Genomic DNA, 21,973 nt, shown 5'->3' with positions numbered 1-21,973 from the left:
GGCATGAAGATAATGCTCTGGACATTAGTTAAACAAATTTTGGAAGATAGAATTTGCTTCGGTGGATAGAAATTATATGTAGACTGATTTAAGATTAAACCAAAATGAATTTTATCACAATTTGGTTAGCTGCTTGAAAATTTCTGGTCATTGGACATGTTTATTCAAAGGCTGGATACTATAGAAATAAAAATAAATGCCTGTGTTAGGTGATGGACTGTCTGTAGTGGACCCCTGAGTATATGTTGCTCAGTCAGGTTGATCAGAGTTGTAATGACCAGGCTTGCCATTTGGTAACTTTGTGACCCTGGATAAATTGCTTTACCTTAGTTTAGTCAAATATATATACATCGTAGCATTTTTATAAGAATTAAGTGACATAACACATATAAAGTACCTGGTTAGTGCTTAAGAAATTTTGTTTACTGTACTTCCAATTATTTTAACATATGTAGTCTCTGATTCTTAAATTCTACTCTCTACTCCCTAGATGGGCGTAGAACTCACTAGTCAGTTATACTGCCCAAATAGAAATAACCAAGCATGATGAGGCCTTCAAGATGACTATGAGAAATATCCCATAAGTGTAAACTTTGTTATAATATATTTTTTTAAAGTAATGTTAGTCTGATTTATAGATGAAGTCATATTAGAGGAGGTTATAAAACAACACAGTGTCCAGCAGTGCTTTAACTGTAATAGAGTTGTGTTGAATTTGTTAATCAGGAGGATGAAGGTGAGCACAAAATCCAGCATACCCTGTATAAAGAACAAACATAGCCTGGTACCAGGACAAAATTCAGTAAAAGTTAGTATTCTTGGAGATTATAAAAAAATAGTAATAATTATATAGATACCAAAATACCTAGCACAAGTAAAAGCTATTAAATTTTGAAAAGTAACTTAAATATTAATTATTTATTAATGCAGTTTGTTTCATTTTCTAAAACAAGTAAGTAATCTTGCAGATAAATTGTATTTATGTGTATAAATTAGCTTCTTAATGAAAAATTGGGTTCCAGTTCATCTTCACAATTTGAAAGCAAATTGAAAGGGGAAGGATAACCAATGAAAAGTAATAATGTAAAGATGAGAAAGCTAGAACATTTAGGAGTTTTAACGTATTTGGTCAAGAAAAAACAGATTATCTCACTTTGTAATAATTTATAATTATGAGATACTTATTATATTTTTTATTTTTATAGCAGACCAGGAAAGATGAGTTAAGGTTCAATAAGGTTTCACATTATTTGAATAAGGTTAAAATGACAATGTATGAATTAACAGGTAGACATGCAACCACCTAAAATCAATAAATTTTGCTTTATCTAAAGATTCTTGAAACCAGGATAGAAACAGACCAGCATGTTCCTTGAAATAGATTAGGTTTCATCTTATGTGAACATGTAGATCAGAACTACACGACACATTGAAATTTTCTTGAAATAGCAATTTCTTCTGGCCATTAAAAGTTGAAATGTGAATATGAAGTGACTACAGATGAAAGAAATTGCCCTCCATCCAAGGAACTCTAGTGTATCTTGGTAGAAGGACCATTCCCCATGAAAATTATTTTGTCGAGTTATAGTGAGTATAGAAAATATAATGTGGTAATTTGCATCATATTGAGTTGATAATTTAAAAACAATATTAGTAATTTTTAAAGGTTTTTTTAATAAGTGAAAGATATAGTAGAACAGCCATCTAAGCCCTAGAGTTTAAAGAGCTGAATAATTTAAATTTGAAAATTGCGATTACCAATATTAACTTCTGATTTTCAGATTTCCCAAAAGCTGTCAAAGATTTGTCACATACCTATCCAAATTTTTCCAGCCTCCCACATGAAGAAGTTGTCAACATGCTTGTTGTAACCACGCTGCCAGCATCTCCCTCCCGTTGCCCTCATGCCTGTTTCAGTCTGGACTGATTGCTCTCAGCCTTTGCACAATTTATTCTTAGACTTATTCCTCCTTTTTGCTTCACTCCCTCATTTTGTTGAAGTCACCCTTTAGTACCTTCCCAAAAATGGTACGGAGTAACAGTAAATTGAGAAATAGTAAATTTTTGAGTCCTAACATGACTGAAAATGCTTCTAGTCTATCCCCGTACTTGATTGATAGCTTCTCTGGACAAAGAATTCTAGGTTGCAGAGGATTTAGCCTCTGTATTTTGAAGGCACTGTAACTTGCCGGGATTGCTGTTGTGAAGCTCAGTGACATTACAAATTTGAGTTGTTTGTGTGTTTCCTGTTTTGTCTCTTTGGAAATTCTTAGGTGCTTTTCTGTCCCCTGTTCTGGAATTTCACTGTGATACTCTGGTTTGGCTCATTTATTTTGTAATTTACCCAGTAGCACTTTAAATCTGGAGACTCATGCCTAAAGTTCTGGGAATTTTTCCAGTAATTTTTAAAAAGAAATTTTCTTTCCTTGTTTCCCTCTTTTCTTTCTTTTTGGAACTACTGTTAGTCAACTACATGATTGTCGAGATTGATGCCCTAATATTTTAATATTTGCTCTCTCATCATCCCTCAGTTTGTTTCTTTATTCTAGTTCCTAGGAGATATTCTTGATTTAGTTTCTAACCTTTCTATTGATTTTAATTTTTTTCAGATTTTATATTTTGAATTTCTGAGAACTCTTTCTTGTCGTCTACTAATCCTTTTTACCACTTCTTTCTTCGTCTTCTTTAGATTTCTTTTTGTAGTAGCATTTACTTAGCTCCTGAAGATGTTAATGGTAACTTGCTGAAGTTCTCGTCTGCTGTTCGTATTATTTGGGTTTACTTGAGGTTCCTGTATTTATGTTTGTAGTGATGTTTGTATTTCCTCAAATATCTGAGGGTTGGACTGTTAATTTATATTTAAGATAGGGGCAGTAAACTGAATTAGAAACGTTGTACGTGCAGTGGTGGGTTTCACTCCAAGGAAGTAGGACCTTTGAGGTGTTTTTTCATTTGCGAGATTCCCAAGTCAGTGTTTGAGGGGTCTGTGGGGACAAATCTACTCGCTACTGGTTATTTTCCTTCTGTTCTCTCTTCTGCTGGGTCAGTTATCAGTCTTCGTTTCCTTTCCATCTTTACGAACCATTCACTTGTGTTGCTCTCTATTACCTTTTTCTCCATTCTCTTTCTCTCCGATACCCTTTTTATTCATTTACTGTCATTTTAGTGGCATTTCCAAAGGGCATGGAGATAAATGCGTGTATTCAATATGCTAGATTTAACCAGAAGTGGGTAGGTAGCATCTCTTATACCATTACTTAGTATTTTTTTTTTTTTGAAGCAGCTTCTTTTTTTTTTTCCCCCTTTTTCTCCCCAAAGCCCCAGTAGATAGTTGTATGTCATAGTTGCACATCCTTCTAGTTGCTGTATGTGAGACGCCGCCTCAGCATGGCCTGACAAGCAGTGTGTCGGTGCACGCCCGGGATCCGAACCCGGGCCGCCAGTGGCGGGGCTCGAGCACTTAACTGCTAAGCCACGGGGCTGGCCCATTACTTAGTATTTTTAATTATCATTTTAAAGAATTCTATAGCATTCTGCTGAGTGAAGATACTATAGTTTATCTAACTGTTCTTCTGTTACGACTTTGGGTTACTCCTGATCCCAAAAGCATCATTCATAGTCACTAATAAATCAGGCGTTATATGAAAAAATGCAGATAGAATGCTGTTTTTCAAAGCTCTATTCATTGATTTTTCTATTTTAAATCTGTTTTATGTATGTGTACTCCTGTCAGTATACAGTTATGTAGTAGAAGTATCACACTATTTTCTCTTAAAAAAGTAGCCTGTTGTAGTAATTCTTTGAAGAAAAATGAGTATTTGTTAATTGATAATTAACTACACTGGTGTGTTTTGTGATTTAGTATTCTATGTGGAAAGCATACATTTTAATTAACAATTAAAAACTTTGGATAGATTTTAAATATACTAATACCTCACTTTGTTAATAAAGAGTACAGATTTTATTTTGTACAATTGATTTTTGGATTTGGTGCTTTGCTTTCATAAAAATGAATTCTATTTGTATCAAGCAAAATGAATCAAAATGAATTTTGAATTATACTTGTTTTTGATATCTAAAAGCTATTTACAATATTTATAGTTTTTGAAGTAGACTTTCTGTTATTTGTATTGGTATTTATTTTGAAATTTACCATCTTACTAAAAATCAATTTCTGAAGAATTGATTAATTAAGCACATAATTCTCTTGTATTATATACTCAATTCAGTAATATTTAAAAAGAAATGATTGTATCTTTGTTTTAAAAGCTTTTTAAAATTAGTTTTTATTTTATATATTATTACAGTGGTTAGTTTTTGTCCTTTGAGTGCTTTTGATGTACTCATACCATGCAATAGAATTAATAATTTTCAATTCTGCTGACATAAAATAGAAGTGTGTAATGAATAACTTTTATAGTAGAACTTTGGATTCTGATTGTCTTACGAAAACTAATAATAGAAAATATGTAAAATTTCACTGTAACAGTAAAGAAAACATGGGTATAGTTCTTTTCTTTCCTCCAGGATCAAGGTGTTTGAAATAATATAAGTTTAATGTTTGTTTTGTCATCTTGTTTCTTGATTCTAAACGATATATACATTTGTTAAGTAATTTTTTTTTCTTCAGTTACCTGCCATGGTTCGAAGTATATTACAAGCTTCTAAATACTCTGGCAGATTACTTGGCTAAGGAACTGGTAAGCTATGTTTTTTTTCCCCATTTTTTTTTATTGTGGTAAAATACACATTACATAAAATTTACCATTTTAATTATCAGAGTGTACAGTTCTGTGTCGTTAAGGACATTCACGTTTTTCTGCAGCCTCAACACCATCATCTCTAGAATGTTTTTATCCTCCCAACTGAAACTCTGTGCCCATTAAACTGTAACTTCCTGTTTCCCCTCCCCCAAGTCCCTGGCAGCAACCATTGTACTTCCTGTATGAATTTGACTATGTACCTCTTATAAGTAGAATCAGACAATATTTGTTCTTCTGTGATGGGCTTATTTCACTTAGTATGTTTTCAGGGTTCATTCATGTTATAGCATGTGTCAGAATTTCCTTTTTAAGGCTGAGTAATATTGCATTGTATGTACACGTCACATTTTGTTGATCCATTCATCTCTAGATGAGTACTTGGGTTGCTTTCACCTCAGTGCTGCTCTGAACATGGGTGTACAGATATCTGTTTGAGTCCCTGCATTCATTTCTTTTGAATATATACCCAGAAGTAGAATTCCTGAATAATGTGATAATTCTATGTTTAATTTTTTTGAAGAACCACTGTAACATTTTCTGCAGTGATTGTACCATTTTACATTCCCACCAGCAGTGCACAGGGTTCCAGTTTCCCCACATCCTCCTCAACACTTGTTATTTTCTGTTTTTGTTTTGTTTTTATAAAGCTATCCTAATGGGTGTGAAGTGGTATGTGATTATGATTTGATTTGCATTTCCCTAATGATTAGTGATGTAGAGCGTTTTCATGTGCTTTTTGGTCATTTGTACATGTTGTTTGGAGAGATATCTATTGAAGTCCTTTGCCCAGTTTTTAGTCGTGTTTCGTTGTTGTTGAGTAGTAAGTTCTTTGTATATTCAGATGTTAATCCCTTATTAGATGTATGATTTGCAGATATTTTCTTCCATTTTGTGGGTTGCCCTTTTACTTTGTTGATAGTGTCCTTTGATGCACCGAAGTTTTTAATTTTGAAGTCCAATTTATCTATTTTTCTTTTGTTGCGTGTGCTTTTGGTGTCATGTCAATAAATCATTTCCAAATCCAATGTCATGTAGCTTTTCCTGTATGTTTTCTTCTAAGAATTTTATAGTTTTAGCTCTTTCATTTAGGTCTTTATCTTTGTATCTTAAAAATAAAACAAAAACCGGTTTGCATTTGAATTAATGAACTTCTTTGGGATGATAATTTGTAAATTGTTCCTCTTAATCATTCTTTGATGTTTTTAGCAAGGACTAATTGACTAAGGTATTAGCTGTGCTATTTGATGCAGTTTATTTCAGATAAAAAGTTTTTTTTTTTAAATCTTTAATGATTGACTATTGTTGCGTTCTAATTTTCAAATTCATGATATATTTTTCATCCTCTGGTTATCTGTTTAAATTCTCATATGATACTCCCTCACTCTCGAGATTGTATTTTTCTTGGTTGTCCTGACATTTTTCTTGCTTTTAGCTGTGTCCTCAGTCTTTGTTTGACCTTTTTCGTTTATCTGCACCTAAAATTTTGTTTTTCTTATGTTCTTAGTTTTATTTTCTCTTCTCTCTCTATATTATTTACAGTCATTTTATACACACTCTTAGCTGTTAGTACCACCATGTTCTTGTCTTTAAGAATGATCTCTCTGAAACCTGATTAGATCATTCCACTGCTTACTATCCTCCTGACAGCTCCCTGTTTTTTCTTAGAATAAAATCTAAACTTGTGTGCATCCTGACAAGTAAGAAGCTTCATGATCTGACTTCTTCATTCATTCCTGGCTAATCTACTCCCACTTTGGTATACATAGTGTACCATCCAGTTATTTTGAGCTACTTAAATTTCCCAGAACATAACTCTGCATAGTTGTCTTTCAAAATTATGTAGGTCACTCACTTAGGAGTCCTGGTAGAACACTCATCTTTTAAGATTCAATATAAATATCTTTAAAAAGAAACCTAATTTCAGCCCAAATACTGCTCCAGATATTTTTTATTAAATAGAATTTAAATGTATTATTAATAAATTAAGACATTCCTTTTACTCTTCTAGTGAGCAGTCTCCTAATTTGGCAATCAAATTTTATTCTTATAATATAATAGCAAGTTTTTAGTGTTTGTCAAAAGTCCAGGTATTTGTGAATGTGTGTGTATGCATGTGTGTGTAAATATTTCTGGCTCTACACTTGATATGCTTAATTCTGTGCAATATTCATTAGAAAGTCATTTTACACTTGAACAATTTTATGTTGAAGCTGTACAGTCATTCATTTTCCTAAGAAAATACTTGGAAATAAAAGTAATTATTGTAGTGAAAACTCAAAACCAGACTTCTACTTCATGATAATTTCTGGTTCTTTGTTTTTGTGAGTATACATGTGGAACCAACATTATTTGTTTTAGATGTCCAAATTTTGAATACTTTGCTTTTAGAAACTCTTATATTGGTAAAGTAATATTTATATATCTATTATATTTCATATTCTCCCCAAGACCATCAGTAATACTGGAATATATAAAAGAAAATACTATTGGGCAAATCCGTATGATTTTGATTTTCAGAGAAGAGGAAATAAGGGAGACTACATTTGTGTTCCCAATTAGAGGAAAAAATATTATAAGTTCACTATATTAATTAAATAGCCAGAAGTAAATCTATAATTGTAATATTTTTTTTCTTTTCATTTGTAATCCAGTGCCACAGATTATTTAGATTGCTATTTAGGTTTTGTAATTCAAGTTATCCTTACCTGATCAACATCAGGCAAGTACAAAGGATTTTTAAAAGCTAGACTTTTAAAAAAATTATGTAGCCATAGGAATTTTGTATAGACAGAGCATCAGTATCATCCAGAATGTTCTGTGGTATATTTCATTGTTTAAATGGTCAAGAGATAAGTTCTTTAAAGTCTTTCTTTTTAGTCGTTCTAAAGAGTATTTCAAATAGGCAGTTGTTAGTGCCCACTTATGCAAGCATTTTTAGAGATCTGAATTATTAAGTTTTGACAGTCAAGTTATAAGAGAAATTGTGAGAAATCGTGTTTTTCATATCCAAATCTCTTAAAATTATTACTTTCCTTGAATAATTGCCTTTTCCTTTGGTTTATTCTCCCAACATAAACATTTTAAGAGACAATAAAAATAACTATGTATATAAAAAGCTGCCTTCATATATTTATTACTGGATTTGTAGGTATAATTCAGAAGAAGTGAGTGTGCATATCAAGGTACATTATTATTGCACAATTCCTATAAAGTAGATGTGTTACATATTTTATTTCATCCCATTTATTACGGGTCAAGTAGTGACCAGCAGCTACTTAGAATAGAAATATTTAGAATAACCTCTATGTTGCATGTTAGTACAATAATCTTGCTTAAATTGTATCTATTCCTTAAAAATTAGCTTTGAGATTTTAAAATTAAAATGGACAGTGAAAGCATTCAGTGAACTGATAAAAAAGTTGTATTGCTATTTTTACTCAATCTCGTTCTTGGATTTAATGATTTCCTTCTATAGGTGTCATCAGTGCATTTTGTAGTAATTAAGTTTTGCAAAATACATATTTATAGTAAGTAGAAATAATGCTGTTATTCTTTCTGGGTAAAGAGATTTGAATATCTTTTCCATATTTATTAGATTTAAGTATTTCATTTTCAACTATTTGAAACATTCCTGTGGAAAACAGTTATGTAAAACATGTCTAATATGAGAAGGCACAGTGCATGATTTTATCAAGTAGTTTTAGCTGTATTTGCTTAGTATATATCTGATTTATAAAATGTACTTTTTTTTTTTTTTACTCTAGGAAAATGATTTGAATGAAACTCTCAAATCACTCTATAACCATCCAGTACCAAAGGCAAACACTCCTGTCAATTTGAGTGTGGTAAGTATTCAATCAGGAACTGAGTTTTTGGAGCCATAGCCATTTCTCATTTAGGAACATATGCACCTTCAAGAAACTCTAAGTGACCTCTGCTCCCAGGAAAACTTGGAATCTGTGAGAATATTTTGATTGTGAGGAACATTGATTTTCAGCTGAAATCTATCCATAATAAGGAAGTAGACACACACACACACACACACACACACGCACACGCGCACATATACAACCCCCCCCACACACACACACAAACTATCCCTCATAAAATGAAAACAGTACATGGTAAGAATTGAAAATAGAGCATATAGCATATAACTAACCATATGATAAAAATTCTGGGTGAAAAGTTTCTTCTTCTTTTTCTCATACTTCAGTACAGCTTCTAGTATAATCACCAAACACTGGAAATATGATTGAAGTGTCAAAACAGTAAGCCTGTGTTGATACAGATTATTAACTATTGAAACTTTCAAGAACTGTACCATTTATATCTAAAAACATACTACTATTTTGGGTTTTGTAAAGGTTCAAAGTTAGTGATCACAAAATATGGCTGTTTTCATTAATATTCTTCATTAATTTGGTGTACCAAATAGAATGTTAAAATTTGTAATAAATTGTCCCAATAAAGAAGAGAAATATATAACGATGCAAGAGAAATTGAAAGAAAAAGTAACTTGAAATGTATGTAATAGTGTTAGTAGATCTTCTGCTTTTTTGCAAGATAAGGAAATTGTTATTCTTATTATATGTTTTATTTGCTAATAACTTTCTTCTTGCCTAAATTTCCTCCCATAATTTCATTTAATAATAGTGTTCTCTTACATTATTCTGTTCTTATATTCCTGCTGCCAGCACCCTAGTTCAGGTGCTCAGCACTTCACAGAGTCCTTAGTCCAGAGTCTTCCTTCTAGTTATTTCTACAAAACACTGTCAGATTAAACTTCCTTAACTATGTAAAGTTCCCTGCTGAAAATCTTTACCACCATTTTCTATAGAATTTGTCCAAACTTTTGGTCAGGCTTTCAGGACCACCCACTTCTTAGCCTCAATCCAGCTTTTCATTTTTCTGTCTCACTTGTTTTCCTAAGTTGATTCTCTAGTCTAGTCACCTTGTTCTGTTCATCTTCTTGAATGAACAAACACTGTGTTTTCTCACTTATACACCTTCCTTTTTCGCTAAAGCCTCTTTGTATACTATGCATGTTTAGTCTGGAACTAGCTCAAGTCCCACCTTTGTGAAACTTTCTCTTGTTATAACAGCTTAAAGTCTTCTTTTTTCCCTGTGATCTCTGCACCTTTATGTCTGCATCCTCTTTTGTTGCATACTACCCAAGTGGAAATGTTCAGTAGTCATTTGGAGATTGCGGGCTGGAAAGCTAAGGATAAGCTGAAATTTTTAACCCAAGTATGGGAGTCATCTGCAGACAGTTGTAGGAATAATTGAGCCATTTAAAGGCCAGAATACAGAGAAGATAGAGCAGAGGCTGAGGTCTAATTACTCAAATAGACTCTATGGTAGAAAAAAGCAGATGGAGTGAAAGAATTAGAGAAAGGAGCAGTTAAAGAGAAACTCTGATTTCTGGGTCATTGAAGCCGAAAGAATGCAAAGTTTGTGGTTAGTGGCAATGAAGTAGAAAGGCCAAGGAAAAATGTCAAATAGAATGAAGAAATGCTCTGGATTTTCAAAAAATAAGTGTCTTTTTTTTTTGAAAGAGTTGTGTCTGTAAAGTGACTCTAACACTTTGTTAAAGGGTCAAGGAAATATAGAGGCTAAGATAATAGAATCAGCTATTGTAGAGTATTAACGAGAAATAAAATATATTCTCTCTTTAAATATGAGTATCATATTTGTTCAAGAGTAAATAAATTCCTTATAAATATGCATTTCAAAAACACTGGATGTTGAGATGCTTCGCTTTTGTTAATAAGAACCATAAGTCAAAGACTTCTAGGCCTCCTAATACTAAGACTAGAAGATTTTGGTTTAAGTCACAGTCACTAAGTGTGTAGTGTTGGCAAAACAGTTAATCTCTTTTGGTGATCCCTTTTCTCCATTTGAGAAATGGAGTGAGTTAATTTTTGAGAGTAGTCGGGGGAATTACTTGAAATGATATATCTAGAAATACCATGAAAAACTATTCAAATATTAATTGTTAGTGAATAGAAGTTTCATTTCATATGGAGAAGATATTTTTTATTGTAGCAGAAATAATCTTAAGGAAATTTGAGTGTTCTATTTCTATGTATGGTACTTATTTCTGTAATTTAAGCCTTATTACTTCTTGTAAGCTTTTGAATCAGTAGTCTGTGATAGCTTTCAAATCTTGTACACCTATTCTCAATACAGTATCTTAAGTGTTGGTAAATTCAGCTGGTTGATAAAATATTGCCTTAATTTTGTATCAAGTCCATTTAGCAATTTCATGTGATTTCAACAACAGATTAATAATGTAATGTGCCCAGTTCTGTGCTATTAATGAGTGGTACAGTTGGGATTAAAACACTCTTCTTCAACTACTAGTAGAGGTTTTAGTTTTATGATGCCAGATTAAAATTGATGATCATGGAAATTTTTGTTTCTCCACAAGTGCAAAAAAATTTTTTTGTCTGTTTGCAGAATTTCTATTAAAAAAATATGACAAGTCTTGAGAAACTACTATGATTTTCTTACAAGTTCATATTTCATGAATACTCCAGCACATGAATTTGTCAAGACTTGATGTTATAACCACTAGAATATCACAGAGATTTTATGAAAAGTTAATATCTAATATAAATGCTTATTTTGAAACTATATTTCAAAATTATTAAATATCCACAGCATTCTCTACTCTGTCGAGAATGAAAATATTTTAAGATTTTTCTAACATAAAATTAGCAAGTTAGCATTGAAAATAACATTTATAATTAATGTTATTCAAATATTTTCAGTGGATAATGTGGCTACATAGGTTTGTCTCAAATACACAGCAAATTGTTGTGTAAACTTCCTCCATCAAAGTAAAACATTCATTTTTTTCTCTCACGTATTATAAGAACCAAGAGATATTTATTGCCAGTGAGCAAGTTCTGAAAGATCAGCCCTCTCTAGTACCGGTGAGTTAAAGGGACATTGGCTTCTGAAGATCACTATTAAATTGGGAAAATAATTACGTCTTTCACTGTGTTTTTAACATTCACTCCAATCCTTTGGGAAAGAGTAAATTTGACTCTTTTAAGAAAATTAATCATTTGGAGTATATTTTCTGTTTATACTATCTTTTAAAGCGTAGTTTTATAAAATACAACACTATTAAAAACCCCTCCAAATAAAAGTAGCTAATAGAGACCAAAATTGTGCATATTCTCCATTGTCAGTAGTAGTAATGTTAAAGTGCATTCACAGCGTGAGATTTCTGTCACATTTTTTGTCACAAGGTCTCAGGAGACCTTGTGATTTATTTCATATTGTTCTTCTACCCTGGAAAATTACACATTATGACTGTGTTAACTAGCCTTGTTCTGATGAGTTCCACTGTGCTCTATATTGGCTAGAATATTTCTTTTCCAATCTTTAATTATAAGACAGTATTAAATATGTCCTTAGGTGATTAAGATAGTAAAATAATTTTGGTGATTAATATAAACAGAAAATAAAACAATTTGGGTGATTTAGTTGTACTCTGATTCTGGATGGTAAAATTTGGGAACATTACTGGAAATATGAACACAGTATGCTTTTTATAAAAGTATTTCTATGAACTGTTGTATTGCTTTGAATATTATAGAAGCTAATTAATAGTTGTTTAGTGGGTGTATGAGGGTCATATTTTGGGATGAGTAATTAAATTTTTAAGAAGTTTTAAATATTTAAAAATTATGTTTTATTGCTGCTTTCTAAATGATATAGTGGCCGATATGTACAAGAGAAATTTGTTGTGACTTAGCATAGAAACTCAGGAATCTTAACAGATTTTGATATATTCTTGGATAAGCAAGCCTTATTTTTCCAGTCTCTCTAAACTGTGTTTAAATAAATATATTTATATGCCTTTCATATAGGTATATTTTTATAAACCTTTCAGTAATATACTTTTTTGTCTTAAACTTTTTCTAGAATTATTTCAATTTTAAAATTAAATATTTTTAATCAACACTTAACACTTTATATGAGAAAGTTATTGTTAAATCTCATATAAACCTGCTATCTAATTTAAGAATCTTTTAAAACATTTTTTTATTGAAGTATAATTGACATACAGTATTATATTAGTTTCAGGTATACAACATAGTGATTCGATATGTTTGTACATTATGAAATGATCATGATATGTCTAGTTACCATCTGTCACCATACAAAGTTATTACAAATATTATTGTAGAATCTCTCAAGTTCAACAAATCCTGCTTGTCAGTCCTTGGTATTTATTAATTTAGTTGATATATTTTTTCTTATTTTTATCTCAAATTATATGTAATGCTACCAAATTTTAATTCTCCTTTTCTTATGTGATTTATTTCTATTAATTAGCATTCCTACTTCATTGCCCCTGATGTAGCTGGACTCCCAACAATACCTGAGAGTGTAAGTTTTCTGTTTTCTATGTTTTTTATTCTCAAGTGATGAATTTTATTTATTTTGGTCTCACTGTTTAATAAGGATTCCTGTATAGAGAAATAGAATACATTGTAAATATGTTTGTAAGAAATGATGAAGAACTAGGAATAATGATATCTCTTTTTCTTTATATATCTGCCACTTTACCGCCTTCTTAATATCTGCTTGTAGATAAGGAGAATTATATGAGAAAAACTATTTCTACCGTTTGGGGTAGTTGAGTAGGATCATATGTATTCAATTAGGTCCTCAACTCCCCTGGATCAGGTGGAGGCGATCTGTGGAGAGATGACTTCTGCTGGTAGGGAATGAATATGGCAATGGGAAATATTTCCACACGTAATGAAAATCACACATAAGAGTGACTTTAATAAACTGACCATAGTATTTTAGATTGCTTGTATATATCTCTGTTCAAATCTTAGATGTTGTGTACTTGATACCCTGATCTTAATTTAAGCAATACATATTTAGTAAGGCTTGAGTGGTACTAGAAGGAATTATAAAAATTGCTGAATTTTGCATTTTATTTGGAGTCCTAATTATAGACATACTAGAAATATTTTCAGTGTTTTAATAGTTATTACAAATTGATATTCTGTAGAAAAGTTTTACATGAATAAGTAGAAGTGACAGATATGCTTTTAAGTGCTGTCTGAAAAGGAAATATTCCCTTACATAATTCTTTTCAGCTTCTGTTGGAAAAATAAAATGAATTGGTAGAAATAATTCGATCAAAAGTGAAGGAAACGTCAACAGGAAAAAATATTTCCAGGAATACTTATTATTTTCCTCAGAACTCTGCAGTTCTTCCAGAAATGTTTTCAAACTTAATAACTGTTTGGTTTCCAAAAGCACATGGGTTATGAAGGAAGGAAGTCCAAGGAGAAAATTGTAAATTTTCTAATGTCAAACCAAGACTATCAGTGGTGCTTTTAGTACAGGTGAGTCCAGATAACTCCTGTGAGAAGACTGCAGGAAGCTGCTCTTAATGTGGGCCTGAGAGAGACCTTAAAACTCTCAGGTTACTTTCTAGGCCCTGCGGTCTTGTGCGCTGTACACTGTGGGCCTGGTACCCCCTGTGATGTTTTCCTTGTGGCTGATTGACCATGCCTTGACTTATATGGCTCTGGTCCCTTCACTTCAGAGTTTTTAGTGCAAAGTCAAAGTTACTTCCTTTCACTCTCTCCTCTATTGACCTTTCTTACATTTGCTAATAAACAGCTAATAGTTTGATTTAAAAAACCTTATGTTTTTTTAGAGACTATTACTTTGAAAGTTTTAAAGAACCGTTCTGAGGAAAAACTGCCACTGAGAATATACATTTTTACCTTTCCATTAAGGTATTTTATTTCCAAAAAGTCCGGTTTAGGGGGGGAAAAAAAGCAAACAAGGACATAAACATAAGACAGCATTCCTTGTTGAGAAATAATTCCTCACCTAGAAATTATCTTTCTTCGAGATTATAGGAAAAAAAATGAACATTCAGTGCCATAAAAGTAATTTCGTACGTGAAGAGTCGAATTGGAAAGTGAGGTGGGTTTCAAATAGAGAAAACAGGAAATGAGTCTCTCCCCACTAAATTCAACATCACTTACTGATATTTATGGGCTCTATTTATATGCCCTGCCATCGTTACTGGTTTGTCCTGGTAAAGTTTCTACCGTTTGGAAATTGAAGAAATGACTGGATTTCTTGCTTTCTTGCCCAGCTAAAATTTTAGCCTCCTAGGTCATAGTTCACCTGGTAGTACAGTTTCAGTTTATTATCATATCTTATTCAGTCTCTTCACTACTTTGTTGCTTTCTGCTGTACTTAAGTTTGAGTAAAGAAAATTAAAAATAAGAGGCAGAGGATCTAAAAGTCAAGTTAATGTAGCTTATCCCAATTTTGTTCTTAGGTGGGGAAAAATAATTTAAAGTGTTAAATCAAGGAATCAAATTAGACTAACACCAAATTTTATTTGGTTATAGTAGTATAAAGCAGGCCTGACATAGGATATAAACAAGAGATTTTCCTTAATAAAGAAGCAAAGATCTGCCTTATAAATCTATCACATTCTTTGGTTCTCTTGTACATAGTACGTAGTATCAGACAATGATGTTGCCTGCTGAGTGATTGACAAATGTAAAAAGTCTCAAATGTATTTTCTGGAGTAGCAGTTCCCAAAGATCAGTGTGTATAAGATTCACCAGGAGTATTTGCTTAGAAAACAGATTCTTGGGGCCATATTCTGAAGGTTACAATTCAGCAGCTCTAGATTGGGGCCCAGGAAACCCGCTTCTTTTACAGGTACCTAGGGAGGGAGAGTGGGAAATATGTGACCCTCTGAGAAACATTCTCCTAGAGTAGGATTATATTTCAAAGAGTAATAGAATGTTACGTGCTTCATGTGGCAGCAGAATAGTATTAATTTAATTATTTTAATGAATACAGTTTTTAATAATAACATCCTTTGAACTTTAAGACTTTTTGATAAATGTTTTATAAAATGTTTTTATTCGTAATCACCATGAGCTATAACTTACCCAGTTGTTTTTCACTTGTGCAGAGAAATCTTACAGAATATTTTGTTGCCGTGGATGTTAACAATATGCTGCAACTGTATGCCAGTATGCTGCACGAAAGGCGTATCGTTATTACCTCTAGCAAATTAAGCACTGTAAGTACTTCACACGTCTCCTTTTGAGTAGAAGGTATTGAGCATTTCACAAAAAGACCTACAAACCTCTGCAGATTTAGAAATGTTCTATGTGTACTTATAAGACAATATCTACATACTTTTTTGATATGTGGTTTTAAGCTGGCTCTTGAAGTACAAAAGTCTGATTTATAGAAGGGCCCTCTCAGATGCATTAAGCCAGGTTAATTATTTTTTCTTATCAGGAGATGAGAGTTGTTTTTTTTTTTTTTTCTTTTTAACTCTCTGGAGTTCATTTTAGTGCCTTCTACCGTATAAAGAATTCTTAAGAGCTATTATGAGATCTTTATTATTCACTTGTGGTTTTTTCCATTGGAGCTACTTGAAAGAAACCAAGGGGCCATGATAATAGCTGCTATCCTAACCAGGTAATAGGTAGATTCATCTTTGTTGCCAAGTAGTGGTTAGAAAGTAGATTCTATAATAGTTCTGGTTTGGAGGAGCTCTTCAGATTGATAACAACTTAAAAGTCAAAGTAGCATTTTTTTTTAATCACAGGTTTTATGCTACTCACTAAAATGTTCTTTTGGAAGGTCTTCCTTACTGTGGTAAAGGCAGCAAGAATGGAGGGAGTTTTCTTGGGTCATAGAAAAATCTTCAAAAGTATTTTGCTAGATTTCCTAATTTTTTCTATGTTATGCATTAAAATTCTAATTTTTTTTTTTTTTGTGAGGAAGATCAGCCCTGAGTTAACATCCGTGCTAATCCTTCTCTTTTTGCTGAGGAAGACCAGCTCTGAGCTAACATCTATTGCCAATCCTCCTTTTTTTTGTCCCCCCCCAAAGCCCCAGTAGATAGTTGTATGTCATAGTTGCACATCCTTCTAGTTGCTGTATGTGGGATGCCACCTCAGCATGGCCTGACAAGCAGTGCGTTGGTGCGCACCCAGGATCCAAACCCGGGCCACCAGTAGTGGAGCGCGCACACTTAACCGCTAAGCCACGGGGCTGGCTCAAAATTCTAATATTTTTGACTTAAAAATTTTTACTATAAATCTAAATATAGTTCTGTGTAATATATGAGATATTTATTAAAAACCATTATTTAATATTGCATGAATTTGCTTCCTTACAAATTTGGTTAATTGATAAAAATAAGGTAATATTTTTATGTTTTGTTCTATAGTAGAAATGAAAATGTCATTCTATGAAATTTTAGTATTTTAGAGTAGAGGGAGTTACAGGATTTCTCTAGGTTGTCTATTTAGTATCTATTTAGGTTAAATATTTAGTATTTAGGTTATCTATCAATGAGAAAGGTGTTTTCAGAGAGGTTAAATGACCACCCCAAGGCCAAATAGCTAATTGGAGACAGGCAATGTGAAATTGGGTCTCCTGATTCTAATTTTTTGGGTTATTTCCATTACTCTGCAATTGAAAAAAATAAAGTTTCGATATTTTGAGTTACAATATTGATATGCCCACTTTTCCAAAAAGATTGAAAAAATATTATTTTACATATTGAAAAACACATTATATGTGTTTCTATATGAGTGTGTGTGCAGCATAAAAGGTGAGGGGCAGGTTTCAGTTTTATATGGGGCATCATGGAAGGCCTTTCTAATGAGGTAGTATTTGAGCAGAGATCTGAAGAAAGAGCAGGAGTGAGCTATGTGAATGAATGTATAAGCTGCTTTATTTAGGAAAACATTAGAAATAAATCTGAGCAAATTTTTTTTGTAAAATATTGGTGTTTCTCTTGGCTGTAATTTATAAATACCTTTTAATGGCTGGGTAACTTCTCTTTGACTCAGTTTCTTCACATGTAAACTGGGAGAATGGGAGTAACAGTTTTAATCTCATAGGGTTGCTCTAAAGATTAAGGATATATATTTAGATAAATATACACACAGACACATATATATGTATATGTATACACACATAATATATATACATGTATGAAGTGCTTAGAATTATATCTGCATAAGATTCAATGATTATTCAGTGATTATTAGCTATAATTTTATAATAGAATAGATCTTCAATTTAGAATAAAAATTAACGTGCCTACCCTTTAACTTTAATTGAATTAAAAAATAAATTATTTAATAAAGGCTTGGTATTATTAAGGGAGTTGTTTCCTATCTTTGAGGTAAACTGAATACCAATTGTTTATGCCAGTTTGTGAATACTTGATGTTGATGTCACCTCTAAGCTACCAGCTTTGTTTTGGTTGACTCGGGGCGATAGGACTGATAAACATAATTCAACTTCGCTCTCATGTTCTCCTTACCTTTCTTATGTAGGGGAAGCTGCTTTACTTGAATCTATCTTGAAAATTCATATATCTGTATCTCTATATCTATATCTGCTATAAATTCCGCGCGTAGTAACGTTTAAGGTTAAAGACTAGTACCTTAACATAAATTAGAAATAAACTATTTTTTAGAAAGAGTTTAGTGAAATCTCTGAAACATCCAAGGAAGGAATAGTTAAAGTATCAATGAATTGACTTGCTTTTAAGCTTTTTAAATTCTTATATTTATACCATAAAGACTCTAATGTACTTCATGTTAATGCAAGAAATTGTGTTTTAGCCATTTTTTATTGTTTAAATCTACAGCCAAAATTTTAATTATTGGAAGAATATGTATAAGTTAAAGTGTCTTTACATTCATAATTTTATTATAGTTTCAGGAATTTTGTTTGGATTTACTCTTTGATATTTATTAATTTTATTAGAATCATATTTGTCAACGTTCTAGCTTGCTGGGGTTTTAGTGATGATACGCTGGTAGACAATGAGCTTACTTGAGGGTCTCTTTCTTTAGGTGCTATTTGTAGTTAAAGTTACAAATTGTAATTATCTTTATAGAGATAAACTTTAAAATACAAAAGATTTAGTTTTGAGATATGTTAGCAAAAATAACAAGAATATTATGTTTTTAAAATTTTAATGGGTTTTTCCCTCGTATATTAAACTGTAGTATTTTGTTAGGACCGATTATTATATTTTTATGTGTTTGAGTTTAATGAATTGGGACATAGTCGATTTTGTGTTTATTCTATTGATATATACATTATCAGGTACACACAGAAGGATTCCTGGTAATCCTGAACAAGAACATTGATTTTATACATGCTGTAGGCAGGCCCTAGATGTTTAAGCCCCAAGTGAATCTCAGGTAGACTAGCAGAACGTCATCCCAGAATCTCATGTATTCAAAGCAAAGGAATAAATCATGATATACAAGAGTATATCAGTTAACTTATTGCTGTTTTGTGACCAGAGGTAAGGAAGATTGCTGTTTAAAGCCATGTCATCGGTTCTCAAATCAGTCAGGCGTGATGTCTTGTCATATGCTTCCATAATTGTACCTCACCAGACTTTCTCTAACTAGTCAGCTGGGGCCGTGCATTTTGTCTCAAACACCCGCTGGCCAGCGTCTGACAGGAGCCTTCTCATCATCCTGTCAGTAATATGTTAACTAGAATGTATCTCTGTGGCCTGTAGAAGCAGGTGGAAGAGATGCTTCTCTTTAAAGCAGATGTCTGAATGCTAGCTACTATTTTGACCAATATTTACTTGGTAAATATCACCCTCTTAAAGTCTGTAAGCACATTAGTTACAGAGATTTGATTGTGTGATGCATGTTCTTTCTGGACTATTTAGAGCAGGCAGTGTGCTGTGAGTGCTGGAATTGTGTTAATAAACTGTAGTTTCTTCCTTTGTCACAGTTGCCCTCAGGCATTTAGCATATGCTTTTCTCTCCTTCTCTCATTATTTCCATCAAGGGCATATGCAAAAAGAAATCTTGTGATCTCCGGAAAATCAGCTATTAAAATGTAGATTTTGTAGGTTTAGTTAGACTGAAGGGGAATCCAGAGGATTTTAACCTCACCATCTGGATTTTTACATATTCTTGATTTGTCTCTTAATGGTGCCACCTGTATCAGCATTTAATCTGAAACCTGAAGCACAGAAAATCTTTCTGGAGATTAAGAATTGAACAGTTGGTGAGAGAACAAAGATTACCCTGGTCTACTTCCTAGTTAAGATTATTGAAGTGTATTTTTGCCCCTTTTGTTTTTAAAGCTGCAGCAGAGGGGTGCAGTTAAAAAATGTTATCAAGACCTCTCAGGGAGAGCGATTCTAGGAACAAATTTTAGATTTTTAGTTCCTCCCAAAGCCCATTAGCAACCAATTATGTCAGCTGATATTGTAGGTAATAATTCTACTTACCGCTGTATTATTTGACATGTATGCTGCTCTGCTGAACACTGTATTTTCATTCAGTGCTAAGTGAATGTGTCTTGAGTGTGAAAATAGGACTGTTGAGGGCCTCATGTAACACATTGTTGGAAGATATGTATGGAGGGTAGTCAAAGGAAACTTCTAAGACAGGAAAACTGGAGGTGTTTGTGTCTTTCAGCTCTTGTGGTGATAAGAGCTGTTTTTCATAGAAATGAGCACGTATTTCTGTTTTATGGTTTAGTCCATTTATCTTCTAAAAGTAAACAGTTGGCTTTTAATTTAGAGAACAAAATTTTTAATATAACAATTGTGGAATTTTCTAAGGGGTATGTTAAGTTTTCATTCACTAGGTTCTATAAGGTTTGTTCCTGTAACTACTCTGATCTCCACAATTGCTTCAGAAGATTTCAGTTTACTATGGAATTTTCTATATAGAATGACTTAATTTTGTGCTGTTAGTGATTATCAATGTTAAATATAAGAAAAATTATATGTATTGTTTCTGTTTCTTTAGAAAAACTACTGTTGAGAGCAGTGTGTTTATTTTAAAATGTACCTTTTATATTTATATGTTTTTACACAGTACAAATTTTTTTCATTTTGCAGTTAGACAAATTTTTCTCTTCTGATGAACTTTCCTAGGTTATATGCTGCAATTTAACTCATTGTGGATATTTCACTCAACATTTCCTGAATGGAACTTATCATCTTTCCCCCATAATCTCCTCATCTTACTGTAGGACTGATTTGGTGATGGACATCTCCCTCTCCTCTGTCTTCCCCACCTGTGTCCTTTAGATCCTTAGGTCCTACCTTTTTATTCCTTTTTTCTCTGACCGCTGTCTTGTTACAAGCAAGTGCATGTTTATACTCTGCCCCAGTATAGTACTCTTCCCCTTAAAGAGTTTCTAATCACTTGTACTGAAGGGACTTGTCTTCCTTGTCTTTGAAAGTCTAGTCAGTTATCCTCAAAATCTCTCATTTGTCCTTTTCTCCCATTTTTAATGCTACGTTCTGTTTGGACCTGCCACTTTCCTATCCTTTGTGTTCGTTCCATATACAGTTACTCAGTCCTTCAGAATCAAAAAGAGCTATTGGTGATTACTCATTGCTTATAAAACTCCTTAATCTGGCATTACAAGCTGTCCATTATCTGGCCCCAAACTTTCTTCCTAAATTTTTTCTCTACTTACTTGTCCACTCAGGTTTCTCGACAATAAACTCCTCAGGGCAGAGATCTTATCTGATTCAGTCACTACATTAAACCTAGGTCTTAGGACACTGCTAATGTGTAGTAGGCTTTTAGCAATAATTTTTTGAGTCAATGCATGAAATTGCACTTTTTGCTCTTCTTCAGATGTATTTTGAATGCTCCCGTCTCCATGCGCCTGAATGTCTTCCAAAATTTGGTTTGCGTTTCACAGGCCACGTTTCTGTCAGCAACTCCTGTTGTACCTTTCATCCCTGAACTACGGTAGCACTTACAACATGTCCTTTCTCTCAAGTTACAATTGTTAGTGAATTCGCTGAGCTCTGGTATTAGATATTAATCTCTTTAAAGGTTAGAACCATGGTTTCTGTATGTGTATACGTGTGTATATGTATGTATGTATGTGTGTATTTTTTTTTTACATTTTTTTATTGATGTCATAATAGTTTATAACATTGTGAGATTCCAGTTGTACATTATTATTTGTCAGTCACCATATAAATGCACCCCTTCACCCCTTGTGCCCAACCCCCAACTCACTTCCCCCTGGTAACCACCAAACTATTCTCTCTGCCCGTGTGTTAGTTTATATTGAACATATGAGAGAGGTCATACAGTATTTGTCTTTCTCTGTCTGGCTTATTTCACTTAACATAATACCCT

At 32.7% G+C, this 21,973-nt stretch overlaps 1 protein-coding gene across 5 annotated transcripts in view; it reads left to right on the top strand.

The window, feature by feature from the left end:
- The window catches only part of DENND1B (DENN domain containing 1B), a 251,133-nt gene that overhangs the window by 104,397 nt on the left and 124,763 nt on the right, over window positions 1-21,973 (top strand). For 3 of the 5 annotated variants that reach the window (XM_058533740.1, XM_058533739.1, XM_058533737.1), the window contains 5 exons: window positions 4,631-4,700; window positions 8,528-8,608; window positions 11,645-11,704; window positions 13,119-13,172; window positions 15,757-15,867. In XM_058533740.1, coding sequence (XP_058389723.1) covers window positions 4,631-4,700; window positions 8,528-8,608; window positions 11,645-11,704; window positions 13,119-13,172; window positions 15,757-15,867 — 376 coding nt within the window. The remainder of the gene's footprint in view (window positions 1-4,630; window positions 4,701-8,527; window positions 8,609-11,644; window positions 11,705-13,118; window positions 13,173-15,756; window positions 15,868-21,973) is intronic. The other 2 variants (XM_058533738.1, XM_058533741.1) reach the window with 1 other exon arrangement.

Source organism: Diceros bicornis, chromosome 38 (assembly GCF_020826845.1).
Source record: "Diceros bicornis minor isolate mBicDic1 chromosome 38, mDicBic1.mat.cur, whole genome shotgun sequence".
NCBI lineage: Eukaryota > Metazoa > Chordata > Mammalia > Perissodactyla > Rhinocerotidae > Diceros > Diceros bicornis.
Note: the sequence above shows the minus strand (reverse complement) of the source record. Positions and strands in the feature narration are given on the sequence as shown.